This window comes from Zophobas morio, unplaced genomic scaffold, assembly GCF_036711695.1.
Source record: "Zophobas morio isolate AGI-343-1 ecotype UQ-CSIRO unplaced genomic scaffold, CSIRO_AGI_Zmor_V1 ptg000002l, whole genome shotgun sequence".
In the NCBI taxonomy this organism is placed as follows: Eukaryota; Metazoa; Arthropoda; class Insecta; order Coleoptera; family Tenebrionidae; genus Zophobas; species Zophobas morio.
The window spans coordinates 6,023,879-6,037,401 of NW_026972107.1; the positions used below are offsets into that span (position 1 = coordinate 6,023,879).

The 13,523-nt window shown below is 41.0% G+C and overlaps 3 protein-coding genes and 1 long non-coding RNA gene across 4 annotated transcripts in view; 2 read left to right on the forward strand and 2 right to left on the reverse strand.

Moving 5' to 3' along the window:
- Window positions 1-64: 64 nt before the first annotated feature.
- LOC135125840 (large ribosomal subunit protein mL49) lies at window positions 65-793 on the forward strand. Its single transcript, XM_064051561.1, has 2 exons — window positions 65-235; window positions 282-793. The coding sequence occupies exons 1-2, from the start codon at window positions 164-166 to the stop codon at window positions 744-746; spliced, it is 537 nt and encodes a 178-aa protein (XP_063907631.1). The 5' UTR covers window positions 65-163; the 3' UTR covers window positions 747-793.
- On the reverse strand, window positions 740-3,814 carry LOC135125823 (leucine-zipper-like transcriptional regulator 1). Its single transcript, XM_064051535.1, has 5 exons — window positions 3,608-3,814; window positions 2,955-3,526; window positions 2,742-2,905; window positions 1,465-2,629; window positions 740-1,336 (listed from the first exon to the last, which is right to left on the reverse strand). Exons 2-5 carry the CDS (start codon window positions 3,504-3,506, stop codon window positions 911-913), a joined length of 2,307 nt encoding a protein of 768 aa, XP_063907605.1. The 5' UTR covers window positions 3,507-3,526; window positions 3,608-3,814; the 3' UTR covers window positions 740-910.
- Window positions 3,815-4,149: 335 nt separating this feature from the next.
- On the forward strand, window positions 4,150-5,768 carry LOC135139801 (uncharacterized). Its single transcript, XR_010282203.1, has 3 exons — window positions 4,150-4,552; window positions 4,599-5,132; window positions 5,438-5,768. It is a non-coding gene; the product is annotated as an uncharacterized LOC135139801 (long non-coding RNA).
- Window positions 5,769-7,065: 1,297 nt separating this feature from the next.
- Window positions 7,066-13,523, reverse strand: part of LOC135139862 (prothoracicostatic peptides) — a 30,573-nt gene continuing 24,115 nt past the window's right edge. The window contains exons 2-4 of the mRNA XM_064070244.1: window positions 8,829-8,968; window positions 7,708-8,050; window positions 7,066-7,653 (exon numbers count right to left, since the gene is read on the reverse strand). Of these exons, the coding sequence (XP_063926314.1) occupies window positions 7,571-7,653; window positions 7,708-8,050; window positions 8,829-8,960 (558 nt within the window). The 5' untranslated portion in view covers window positions 8,961-8,968 and the 3' untranslated portion in view covers window positions 7,066-7,570. The remainder of the gene's footprint in view (window positions 7,654-7,707; window positions 8,051-8,828; window positions 8,969-13,523) is intronic.

Here is a 13,523-nt window from a genome sequence, read left to right on the forward strand (position 1 = left end):
TAATGAATCCAAGTGTTTCTTATGCAACCAATAATAACTGTCAATTGTTGATACCGATAGTGGGATGTTAGACACAGCGGTCTTTTTGTATCGAATAAAAAGTGAGGTTATGTTTGATTTTGTGATTTCGTAATTTAAACTCGGAAAAAGAAATATACACAGCATGACAACTATGCGACCGTTGCTTTTTACCATTTTCACGAAAACAAAGCCTTTTCAGTGTTTACGAAAAACCGTAAGTGTGTTTTCGTGGTATTAATTAAGATAACCTCAAATTCCAGAGCCTCCACCAAATTCGAAACTCCAGTTACGAATCGAGTAAATTTTTAGTAGACGTAGAAGTCAGTACGAAATATGAAGCTACCAAAATTCCTGAAGAATGGAAGTACGTGGAACGCATACTTCCCCCTACGCTAGTCCCGGAACCTCAACCGTTGCCCGAATATCAGTCAGGTTGGAAGCCACAAGGCGACCACAAGGACAGTCCGTATTTTGTGGAAAGGTCGCGCAATCACATGATGCCCGTGTATCTCGACGTCCGACAAAGAGGAGTCAAGAGACACACTATTATTAAAAAAATTCAAGGGGACATCTGGCTCTTCGAAAAAGACTTGCGCACCTTCTTGGAAGACTTGATCAAACCCAAGCCACTGCGCCTGCAAGTCAACGAATTCGCGCGAAAAATCTGCATAAACGGCGACCACGTCAACGCTATAAAGTACTGGTTAGGCGAAAAGAATTTTTAGGAGTTATGTAATGTATTTATCATAATTACATCTTAATACATCTATAATGAGTTTGGGGTGGCCGAGGCTAAAAATATGCACAAATAGCGGTGCTATAAAAAAAATCACAATAGTATACTTGTATACAAATCACATCTCTAATTCACGACTTAAGTCAATGTCAATTAAGTACCGTCGGTCGAAAAACTCGCTGATGAAGAAACGTCCTGACACAGTTTAGGTTCGCTCATGTCGTTCGCCAGCGCCATTAAAATATCCAAAATTAATTCTTTACTCAACATTCTTAGTCGTGGTAGTTTCGCAACTTTGGTAAAATGGTGGACGATTAAGTCGAGAGCGTATTTTTTCATGTCGGTGGCTTGCATCCCGTCCGCCGCTTCCAAAATCTGGATGACGTTCTCAAACGACACGTTCATTTCGAGGTTCTGCTTGCAGAACGCCTGGAGCCTGTTATTCGTGAAACTGTAAAATAAAGGGGCTGAAAACAGGTAGAGGGAGTCTTCTGGGGGCATGTTCACGTCTCCGCAGTAGATGAAGCGGAGAAGCGAGTGGAATGACTGCAGCGAAGGAATCATTTCTCCAATCTGAATCTAAAATTTAAATTAAATTAGATCATAGTAGGCAAAAGTGAGGTTAGAAATTCGCCCACAAAAATTCGAGACCTTGGTATTTTTCCCGAATTTAAAAAATTTGTAAAATAATGGTGATTTCCGCGTACCTTCACTTTACAATCCGTGGGCATGAAGGAGCGAAACAGCGCCTCAAAGTAGCCGCTGCGCGCCGCCAGGATTGGCTTATGCGCGGGGATCACGTGACCGTCCAACACCAAATCAACGTCGTAGAACGGGGCGCCATGACACTTCAGAAACGACGCCATGTCTTGTTCTAGCGTGGTCCCAGCCAACTCGCCCTGACTCTCACTCACAGCTTTCGTATTACTCGCCGTCTGCTTCAACCTAATAATCTCGATAATCAGTCTACTACTCAAAGTCTCGAACTTCGTCGACATCACGATATCGTTGTAATTCGACTCCTTCACGATGAACCTCAAACAATGATCCTTAATCACCGTCAATTTCAAATTATGCGCCGTCTCCAAAGCCTCCAAAACGTTCGCCATGTTGATGGAGGAGTTCAAATACTGAACGCACAGGTTGTCCAACCTCACCATCCCAAACTCCACCGCCAGCCTGTACACATCCATCATCCTCAAAACATTCTCCGTGGGCAAGCCCCCCTTTTTCGTCGGGTCGATACAGTCCATGTATATGTAGTCCAGGACCAGCTCGAACGCGTCGGGATTGGCCTCCGGGAACTCGATCTCCACCAGCGGGACCTCCTTGAACGGGACGTTCACCGTCCCGAACAATTTTTCCAAGTGAGCGTCCCGCTTGGCCTTCGCCTTCTTCAGGATCGACCTCAGGTGGGCCGAGCGCGCCGCCACGATGGCCATGTGCCCGAAGATCTTCTTCTGCTCGGGCCCCACCAGGAACTGCACGTCGTAGAACTCGTTAGCCGTCAACAGCTTGCCGAAGTCCTCGTGCAGGGTGCACTTGGGGTAGCAGGAGAACTGGAACCTGTACATCTCGCCGCTGCGGACGTTGTTGTCGATCGTGCCCCCGAAGACGAACATGGCGTCGTCGACCACGGCGGCGGCGTGGAAGAGGCGGCCAGAGGGCACGAACGACTCGGGGGCGGGGAGAATAGTGGACCACGTCTGCGAGTCCAAGTCGAAGCAGTGGAGGTCGTTGGACAGGGTGCTGTCGGCGGCGCCCCCGAACACGTACAAGTGGCGGTCGAAGGCCACCATAGTGTGGCCGTAGCGGCGAGCCGGGGGCGGCGGGGCCCCACGAAGGATGTGGTCAGTCGTGATGCGAGTCCACCTAACAAATTATTAATAACCTTAATTAGTCAACCCCTCCACAAAGTTGATGACGTCATTTTGACAATTATTTTAATAAATTGAAAGGATTTTGATTGGTAATTTATACTTACGTATGGGTGTTGAAGTTGAACTGGAACAGCGAATTGGTAATCTGGGCCCCACTTTGTCCACTAAACACGTACATTTTCTCCCTAGCCACCGCCACCGGGAAGTTGCAGCAAGTCGGGGGGCACTCCCCCTGCTGCATCACCTTGACCCAGCACCGACTCTCCCCCTAAAACCCACAATTTCAACTCACACTCTTGAGTCTTGACCCAACTCACATTCAAAGAAATCGTCCACATGTCGTTCAAACGCGCGTTTCCATCATACCCCGCGAAAATCCACAGCTTGTTGTCGTACACCGCGGCCCCATGCGCCGACCGCGGCTCCGGCGTCACCCCCAGGAACCTCCACTCCACCCACTGCCCCGAGTGAAACTTATACTCGAACAAATCGTTCTTGTTGGTCAGGTTGGAATTGGAATGGATGTCACCCGTGTACCCCCCGAACACGAACATGGAGTTCTTGTACACCACGGCGGAGTGGTGGTACCTGGGAGCCGGCGGGCAGCCGTTGGCGAAGGCGCGCCCCCACGACTTCTCCTTCACGTCGAAGCGAAGCAGGTCGTTGAGCATGCTCTTGCCGTTGTCGCCGCCGAACACGTAAATCGCCCCCTTGTACGCGACCACGGTGTGCTTGCTGCGGCGGGCCCCCACGAACTCGTCACATTCGGGCATACGCTTCCATTTGTGGACGGTTTCAAGGGGGCCGATCTCGAGGGTGAGAGCGTTGTCGTAGAGGGCGGCGTCGTCCAGAATGGTCAAGCTGCTCATTTTTTGCCACTTTGTTGACACTGGAAAGTGAGGTTAGGGTCAGGTTTTCGGGGAAAGAAAGTGCGTTGGTGTGTGTTTGTTGGGGGTTTGATGGGGTTTACCTTGGAGTTGACGAAAGTGTTACATTCTTGGACTGTGGAGGCGGGTTTGGGGTTGAAAGTGCTTGTTTTGGTTGAACTGTCAGTGGCGGAACCAGAACGCCCACATAGTGTTTTCATCGATTTGTTCCAGGGCTTTGTTTAGGTTTTTTTGGGAAAATAGTTTTCAAAATCTGTACCAACTTTGTTTCGAATTTAGTGTTCTATTTTCAAAGTCTGTATTTTTGCAAAATATCGCATGTCATTTAATACACTTTTATTAGTCAAGAATTTCGATTTTAGTTTTTTTCATTTGAAATTTTAAATTCATGTCGTTTTCGCAGTAATTATGAATCATTTACTTTTATTTAAATTGTATATTCATTATTTTCGTTGCAAATTTTCAAAAAGAGGGATACTGTTACCAACCTTTGGTGATAAAAATTAAGTAACTACGTTACCACTTTTTCAAATAAATGTGGAATAAATGAACAAAAAATTGGATGTGCTTTATTACTTTTATAAAATTAATTATGATTGAAAATATATTTTTCTGTTACAATTTTGTGTTGATTTACATAGTTTCATTGTGGTTATTGCACAGAATATTACACAGTAAGGACAGCCTTTGAAAGGCCCATAAGAAATGCACGTAACGGACTAGAACAACAATAATCGACCGTTGGGTAAGGACATGACCTTGAATTTTGGCTTGAAACTGTAGTGGCAAACCTTGTTACTAAATAAAATTTACCACCATGTCAATATTGTGCGTCAAATTTGACATTTTAGATGTTTGGTATTTAATATTGTAACTGTGATTTATTATTTTTACTGAATAGAAAATGCGCGTTCGAACAAATAAATAGAATAAATAATCTTGTGGAAACTGTACACAGGGCACAGGGGTGTGGTATGCTCGTATGGACACAGTTACGAGGGCTGTTTTTATACATCGGCCACATGAAGGTAAAATTGAGTTGGTAGAAAATAGTGAAGCAAATCGTTTTTCTAGGGCTGCAACATAAAAGGTGAATGCTTCATGTAGCATCTTAAGCCCGCCACTCACGTTCCAACGCCGCAGTACAATTGTGTTGGGTACGACGAAATTGAAGTGTTTTTGAACGTCTGTGTATGCGATCAAGCAAATCGGTTGGATGTGGACGGTTGGTGAACAAGTCTGTCTGCAGCAGTACAATCGTGTTGTATTGGATGGACATTTGATCATGTGTGGACATGACTCGACAGTGTATGTTATTTAAACCGTGAGAGCAGCTATAAAAGTACATTTTCGTCATTTCGTCGGACATGTTGTCATCACGATCGCAAGTTTTTAACTGCAAGGTCGTAAAGTGTGTGTACTGCTGCTTTTTAACAGAATTGTACAACAGTTGCATCCAATACAATCGTACTGGGACGTTGGAACGTGAATGGCCAGCTTTAGAATTACCAAAATGGTGGATCATCATCAAAGGCGTTGAAGTGACAGAGAAGTTTATCATATATGATGACATTTCGTTCAACGGCAAAATAACTACATGTTTCACAGGTATATTTCATCAAGCATTTCTTCATTAAGTATCCACAGACATAACTTAAAGAATTTTGTTCCCCCATGTCCAAATGTCTGTAGTCTGTCATATTTACTTCGACAGATTTATGTGCAAAAGTTGTTCAGCTTAAAACTGTATTAATAATTTGACACTGGTTACTTTCTTTAGATTCAATTGCTAGTAAAATAGATCCTAAATCATTACAAATATTGGCATTTTCACTGTGCTGTAAAAATTGCATACCAAATAATTTTTTATTGATTATAGAATAATATACTTCTTTATATTTCTTATCTTACAGATTCCAAGGGAAATTTAAAGAAGCCCCTGAAGCAGGTTTTTTCATTGTGCCTGCAATCACGAGGTGGTCTACCACTGTAGTCCATGTTACTACGAAAAGGTTCCCAGAATCACTTCACTAATTTAACTAACAACAAAAATTCAACCAAAAACATCAAAGTACTTTTCCCAGGGAAGATGAAAACAACAGCGTTCACTTTCTGACTCTTCAAACGATTCACACTTGGCGAAAATTGAAGGCATTGACAAAATAGGTAGTTGATATATTTAGTTGAAATTAACTTGGTAAAGTGATAGACTTTTATTAATGAATAAAATAAATATAAGCATAATTCTTTTTTATTGTTCAAAATGGCATTTTCTTCGTAGTCTTCATACCACACTCCAAAAATTGGTTTCAGTTCCTTTTACATTGTTTTACGGACGAGCTGTATTTGTAATTTAGGCAACCAATAATCCACTTCGTTTCAAAAATCCCGCCTAATAAAAACGGTTGGGTAAGGACACGTTGTTCCAATATTTGACGAGCTGTCTTTACTGTATGATATACTGTGGTTATTGGTTAATACACGTTGCCAACCTTTCGTGAAAAAATGATTCTGTGTTACGAAATTCTTGAACAAAACCAATATTTTTAAAATAACTTGTGATTTTATGTTACTTTCGCAGAATTTATCACGTTTTCTCTGCATTTAAAACCTCATAAAATATGAAAATGCAGGTTTCCCATAATAAAATAACTCCATTCCACACATAATTTTATTCATTATATAACTAACACATTCAACAAATTGTAGCCAACCCCAAGTGATATTATTCACAAATTAGCTTGTCGGTCATCTCGCTGACCTTGAAAAGAAAAAAACGCAAACACTTCTGAGTGCTACACCTCCTGATCTTTTTTCGCCTCTTCGAGAAATACGACATCTCGGAAGCGCTCGTCCAAATTCGAAAATGTTCACCCAGGTATTGCCCCACGTCTCGCATATCCAGGTAGGGGGCATTCCGTTGCCAGGAATAGCAAACTCCAGTTTTCACCAATCTTTTCACTAACTGAATGTCGTGACGGCTTAGAAAATCCAGCAGAGCGTTATCGAAACCAACAAAGTAAAAATTTTCGAGTATAAATGACACATATCCATGTGTTGGTCCTTGGTACGGAGACTTAAAAGAGTCTGCAAAAATTTTGTGAAGAAAATACGCGAAAAAATTTTGGTTTTACCCTCGAGCAGAGCGATGAGAGTCGATATTTGCCTGTCGACGAAGTCTTCAGGTAATTGTCGGTATAAATAATTGTCTGCCATGACGGGGAAATGAGAAAAGATTTCACAGGGTGTGCGGGAAAACTGTTGCTGGTCTGGGGTCATTTCTCGGACTACTATCTTCCAACATCGTCGCCTTAGATAATCGACTTTTGTTGGTTGTGGATAAAAGTGTGTTGGTTGTGCAGCTGGGTCTTCCATGGTGTTGTTCGGGGCGATGTTTGTCTGAACTGATAAGCGAGCAAAAATTGGACGATAAGTTTTTGTGCAATTTTTAGCTGAGGAATATAAAATATTTTAACAGTGTTGCAAAAGACATAATAAGGGTTTTTCGACTCTAGAAGGCAATGACAAAAAAGCGTAGAAATGCTTAGATACAGATTTATTTTTCTCACATAAATAATTACAGTGTCATTACATAATAGTCGGTATAATTACAAATGTTCCCAAAAATACTCAACGCATTTGAATCTTAATAATAGTAACATTATATTATTATAATACAGTACAATGATTAAGTAATGCTTATATCACCCAATTAACAATAAATCCTTAAAATAAATCAGATGTATTTGGATGTTGAGATATTCTAATCTACCTAAAAGGTGGTACAGTCTCACTTCCCAAAATCGCCACTAGCGGAAAAGAAAGTGGTAACATGGAACCCAAATTAGTTACAACCACATTAGAGATATATACAGAATAGAATCTATGAAGAAAACCACACAGTATTTCTAAAGCAATAAATAGATATAGTAGACGCACTCGACTTTGACGGGTGAAGTTACAAACCACCACTCGACACTTCATAACTCCGCCCATCAACCCCACCCAGTCTCCACATTACCACCTCTCGCCCTCTCTCCACCTGCTTACTGAGCGATCTGATCCTGCGACCTCTTGCCCCAAATGCCCTTCAGGTTTGACCAGGCTGGCTCGCGTTTGCCCCAAGAACCTAAAACCAATCCATCATTTGTTTAAGTTAAACGACAAACACCTAAAAGCGCACCTCTGAAGTTGCCCCAATTGCTCCTCTTGCCCCAGCCGCCATGGAACTGCCCCCAGTTCCTCTTGTCGTCGTCGTTAGCTTCCAGATCGTTGTCGTACTCATCATATTGGGGGTCCACGCGGTCGATCATGGCGACGAGTTGCCTGAGGGTGTCTTCGTCTTCGGGGGTGAAACGTTTGCCCCATCCGCTGTGCAGGTTCTGCCAGGCGCGCTTGTCGGCTTGGTCTGCCCATGATGGTACGCTGCGTTTGCGGCCCCACCCATCGTGGAGGTTATTCCAGCCGCGTTTGCCCCAGATGTGCAGGTCTTTGTTCCAGTCTCGCTTCGACATGTCATAGTCCATCTGGAAGCAGACGGGGCTTTACAGTAAAATAAGTTTTTAATTAAATTTGTTTTGGTTGCTTTGCTGCACCACCTCAAAGTTTTATACACGCAAACTCTACAGCGGAATTTCAGTGTTGCTCAATTTAGTTTTAATTGTTTATTTGATTGATGATCATCCAGTTCAAAAATGACGCTTTAGGACCTACTGATTTAAAATTGAAATGTAAACTCATCTGTCAAAAAAATAAAAACCGCGATTATGCAGTGCAATTTCCATTAATTTCCGTCTAATAATAAAAACCCATCACACATAACGACATCCGATTTCCATACTTTGATTGCTCGTCGAAATCATTGTTGCCACATGTCCCAGCGAATTAAAACTTCTCTTATCAAACCGCCCCCGCCGGGACGGCGCACCGCATTTCCCTAAAATCTCTCAATCGTGCCTCGAAGTGCGCGTTCGCCTCGAAAAAGCCCACTTGAATATACATCAGATATGTATGAAGGCGGATTTTTCTGTTTTTATTCTGCCTGTGTCAGCTTTACTTCTTATTATTCCAATATTCCTTTCAATACTCATCGCAAATTTCGTGAAGGACGGGCCGGAATAAAAAAGACGAAATTTAGATAAAAACCTCAACGGAACTATCTCGGTTTATGGCCGAATAAGAACTAGAACAAAAGACAAACTCGGAAAATCCCCCATGTCGCGTTCTTCGTTATTAGAGCTGTCGGCTTTGCCATTTCATATTTCTCTCGTCCCGTAGATTGTAAGAACTTAAGCCGGTCCTCACCTGTGGATTGTCGTTGCTGGATTTCATGGGCGTCTCGTCGGACAGGGCCACGGTAAGGCTGGCCTGCAGACAGCACACGAACAACACGGCCCCCAGAAACCTGGCCGACACCGCCACCGCTGCATCTCGCATTATTGCTGCTGTAAAAAAAAATAAATTCAGGGAAACTGGACATAAATAAACTGATTGCTTGAGGTTTTATCGAACAAGCAACGTTCATCTGGGTAAAAGCCGAGTTTAATAGTATATTGTCTATATAGTATGATTACTATTGGCAAAATACCTCTCCGTCTGTTTTATTAAAACTTTTATAGTGCTACAACAAACGCTGTAATCCCGAAAAACTCATCACACCTCTTAAACCTCGATCCACACCCGCTGCTTCTTCTAATTCCGAATATTATGACAAACCATCCTTTCCTCCTTGATTAACCTAATTCGCGGATTTGCATGTGCGACATCGCAAATTGGATGGTTCTCCGCATCGGGATTGTCCCGTTCGACTGAGCACCATGCAAATGAATGCAGATTAAGGATTTGTACACGTCATACAGAGACTTAATTAGCCCGTTTGCCGAATATTCGCAAAACTGCCGCCATTAAGACTCTAATTAAAACAAGAGAGGCGGCAAACACCCCCACGACGCGAACAAAAACGCATCGGGTGCAGCGGAACGCGCCCCCACTACACTCACATCCGCCTCCCCTCCGGCGCCATTTTTAACGCAAGCCATTAATTCCAAAGTGCAACGGATTCGAGGTGTTCGCTAACCGTCTCATTTCCTACCGGCGCGAATCTAATTTAGGGCGACTTTTATAACTAAGTACATATTTCACTCGGAACGACGCGGATTAGTGCTGATCCGGTTACGGATCCGGTAAAAAATTGGATTCCGGACCAAATTTGAGAGAATTTAAATATTTATTGTTATTATCCGGGGCGGGGGCGGCGGGCGCTGGTTGCGGCCCCGGGCGAGGATTCAACAAGTAAGGATGTTATTTCGAAATGTTTACTGGAGGATTTGTTGCGGATAAATAATCTGCGAAGAGGGGAAAAAGGGTCTGGAGGGGTGGGGAGCCGTAATACGAACTAACATTTATTTTTTATTCATCCCCACCAACAATTTGATGACGTCACCTCAAAGTTTTGTTAATCCTCAAATTAGTTGACTATAGAAATTTATATATATTTAGTAGAATGCGCAATCTCTGAATAAAAATTAATGGAATAAAGTAGTTCTCCATCGCGTCGTCGAATTGTAGTGAATACTTCTGGAGTGCTTTGAAATTTTCTCTTACGTGTCTGATGGAGCATGTTATCTCCATCCATTGGAGTACAACTTGATTGTGCTTTAACTAAAAGAAACTTTCTATTCTAGAGATTTCCCTATTGGCAAGTACAAGTTTTCCATTCACTTCCCCCCCTATTTTCCCAGTTGAAAGAAATTGTCCCTTTGCAAAAACGCACCGAACAAATTTTCAATTAAATTGGCATAAAATGTTAACAACTTTACGACCTCCATAAAAATTAAATTATATACAGCCCGTCCCATAACTCAGCTGTTATCGTCGCAATAATAAAGCACACGCTGATGCGCATCTTCAAACTAAACAAGAATCCCGGCCTTTTTTTAATTACCTCAAACTGACTAATAAAATTTTGATTCGACCCTTATCACTCCACTGCCATCCAGCCGCCTACTAAAAAATGCAACAAATCCCTAGCAAAGTGACAAATTTGCGCCTTGTATACAAGATATTTATCAATTCAAAACATGTAATTAAAGTTTTTAATTAACGTGTCGCCTCGGATAAGGAATGCAAATAGTGTTGGGAAGTTTTGAATCCTATTAACCTGAAAAGTTGTTCAAGTTAATCAATTAACGCAATGGCGGCGCGAGGGAGAGCTGTGACGGACAGCTGTCAGTGACAAGAGGGGGGCGATGATGCGTGAATAATGGCGGCGCGAGGAGAGGCCATCAAACCGTTTTGCGAAAACGTAACAGGTAATTCTCAGCCATCGAAACAAATCTTGTTAATTCCAGCAATTAATTCATCGGGTTAATGAAAACTCGGTTGCTTTCGGCGCGCCAGCGTGGAAACGGGCCGGAGTGGAGCCAGATGTCTACAATTACACAATAAATACCGGCTCAACTCCGTTAATTCCGGCTCGGGATTTACATTCGTATGGGAAGTCGTAATTAAAACGCACCCCGTGGAAAAAAAGGACAAACAAATATGGTTTAGTGGGACGGGGTAGCTAAGTAATTAGGTCTGATTATGGCTGGCGAGCGACTCGAAGTAAACGTGTTTAAGCGCACTTGTTAGAGCATTAAAATGCGCTTAATGGGGTTTAAACTCTAATGATTATGTTTCAAAATATGTAATAATAGTTAGTTTAAAATATTTGGGGAAATTGTACAAATTTCGCCCCCACATGGTGTAAAACAGAATTATGTTAATATTTCTCCAAGGTCAGTCATTAAGTTATCAGATGACTTTTAGTAACAACTTTAACCGGAAGATTTTTTTGGTGATTAAACTTTAGAGAAATTTGACCGATTAGCAACAAATTGCGTGAACGAGAAAGCAACAGTGATTTAATGATGACTTTTATTTTATGGTATAAACAGGACGCACCCAGAACATCAAGGATTAGTTTAGTAAGTCATGACTGAAAAAAATTACAGAAATTAAAAACGTTTCAGAAACCTTGACACTATTTTTTTTTGTTCCAATATCGCGATGAAATATTTCACGTTTATCAGGATGTACAGGATAAAAAAGTAACTCGTGCTTGGATTGCAAAACTTAGAAGTTTCTTGGCATCCTGAGTGAAATTAAAAGATTTCTTTCCATGTGAGAACTTTGAATAGATCCAATCAATACTTCCCAAAGCTCTAAGTTTTGTATCGGTTACAATTTTCGCAAAAATATGGGTTTGAATAGATTCGGATTTGGTGAAAATTCACGTTAGCTTAAATCTCATGCGAAATGCATAATACCTAAGACATGTTTGTGGTTTAAAGTTTCTATTTTGAATCGTACTTGCACTAAAAAGAAATTGAATAGTAATAAATATGTAGATTCAGTTCAGTTTAGTATAAGACATACAAATTTGCTCGAGACGAAATTATAGTGAGCTAATAAGCCGCACAATATGACTTAGACTGAAAATAGTATGAGAAGAACATGTTTAATCAACACAATCTGCCAATTTTACATTTTTTGAGTTTGATGCAGTTCTTATATTTTGAGAAAGAACTGATTTTAATAATGGACTAAAACAATCATAAATCAGAAAAAAGACTAAACGAATTACAGTCAGATTCATCACGTTAACTTGTGAAGTGGATCCGTTCTGACTGTTTTACGTCCACTGAGCCGTTTTAGTGGTGTGTTCTTCTCAAAGTATTTACACTCTAACAAACAACTGAATGTCTATATTTGTAGCTATAGCTGATAATGCCATAAGAATTTGCGTTTTATTCTGAGAATATTTGACCTTATCCCAAGAATTTCCGAGTTGTGGTTTTATTGAGGACAAAACCAATTTTTTTTTTAATCAAGTTACGTCTAATTCGAGAAAAACAACTGAAATCTTAACATAAAATGTTAATGTCAAGATAAAATTAATGCCAATTAAAAAAAGTCGACTCTTGATAGAAAAAAATTCAATTTTTACTTCTCTTGGATACCCGTGGTGTATTATTTGGGAGCCCAGGCAGATTTTTTTGTAAATTATTTAAAACAATTTTGGGGAACTTTGGTGTTCTATTTTTGGAAAATTTTGATCTGATCTGTCTTTGAGTTAATTTTGGGAAACCGTTTTTTTTTTGAAAAATTTAAAAGAATCTTGAAGTTCTAGGTATTCCTGTTTGGAACGAATTTGAAAGTGCTTTGTAGCCTGTAGTGTCTTTTTTTATAATAATTTAATTGAATTTGATAGAGGATACGTCATTTGCTAAAATCAGTCTTACCTGAGCAGGTACTAGCCCCGCCCACCCACCCTCTCTTTTCTTGGAAGGTATGTAATTTGCCAAAATCGGTCTTAGTTTAGCAGCTACTAGCCCCGCCCACCCGCCCCCTGTTTTCTTAGAGAATATGCCATTTGCAAAAATCAGTTTTATCTTAGCAGGTACTAACCCCGCCCACCCGCCTTCTCTTTTCTTAGAGGGTATCTCATTAGCCAAAATCAGTCTTATCTTAGCCTGTACTAGCCCCGCCCACCCACCCTCTCTTTTCTTAGAGGGTATGCCATTGCCAAAATCAGTTTTATCTTACCAAGTACTGATTACGCATTAGATGCGTGCAGTGTTGCCAGTTTTACTTTTATAAAATTGCATTTTTTGCGTAATTTACATCATTTAATAGATTTTTGGGACTTCCGAAACCCCCGAACATACGTACTGAAGACACCCCATTTTCCAGACACCCCGTATATGTTTAGATATTTTGATTAAACTGATTTGCAGCCACGATTAATATTTGAAATTACGATGCGACGTTGCCAGTTTTCTTGAAATTTTTTAGCAATGGAAGGGTTCACAAAAAAAATCACAGTAGGGTTATTTTTAAAGTCTATCCTACAATATTTTGTGGAGATATAAAAAAAGATAAGCGCTTTGTTGCGATTAAATGAGATTAATTTTTCGTATGCAGAGTGTTTGTAAAAAATGTTTTAATTATTCCAAG

Coding starts and splice junctions, on each gene's coding strand:
- LOC135125840 (XM_064051561.1), top strand. CDS start 164: ATGACAACTATGCGACCGTTGCTTTTTACCATTTTCACGAAAACAAAG. Junction 236..281: donor TTCAGTGTTTACGAAAAACC/GTAAGTGTGTTT, acceptor CTCAAATTCCAG/AGCCTCCACCAAATTCGAAA.
- LOC135125823 (XM_064051535.1), bottom strand. CDS start 3,506: ATGAGCAGCTTGACCATTCTGGACGACGCCGCCCTCTACGACAACGCT. Junction 2,630..2,741: donor TTCAACTTCAACACCCATAC/GTAAGTATAAAT, acceptor ATAATTTGTTAG/GTGGACTCGCATCACGACTG. Junction 1,337..1,464: donor CCACGGATTGTAAAGTGAAG/GTACGCGGAAAT, acceptor TTTAAATTTTAG/ATTCAGATTGGAGAAATGAT.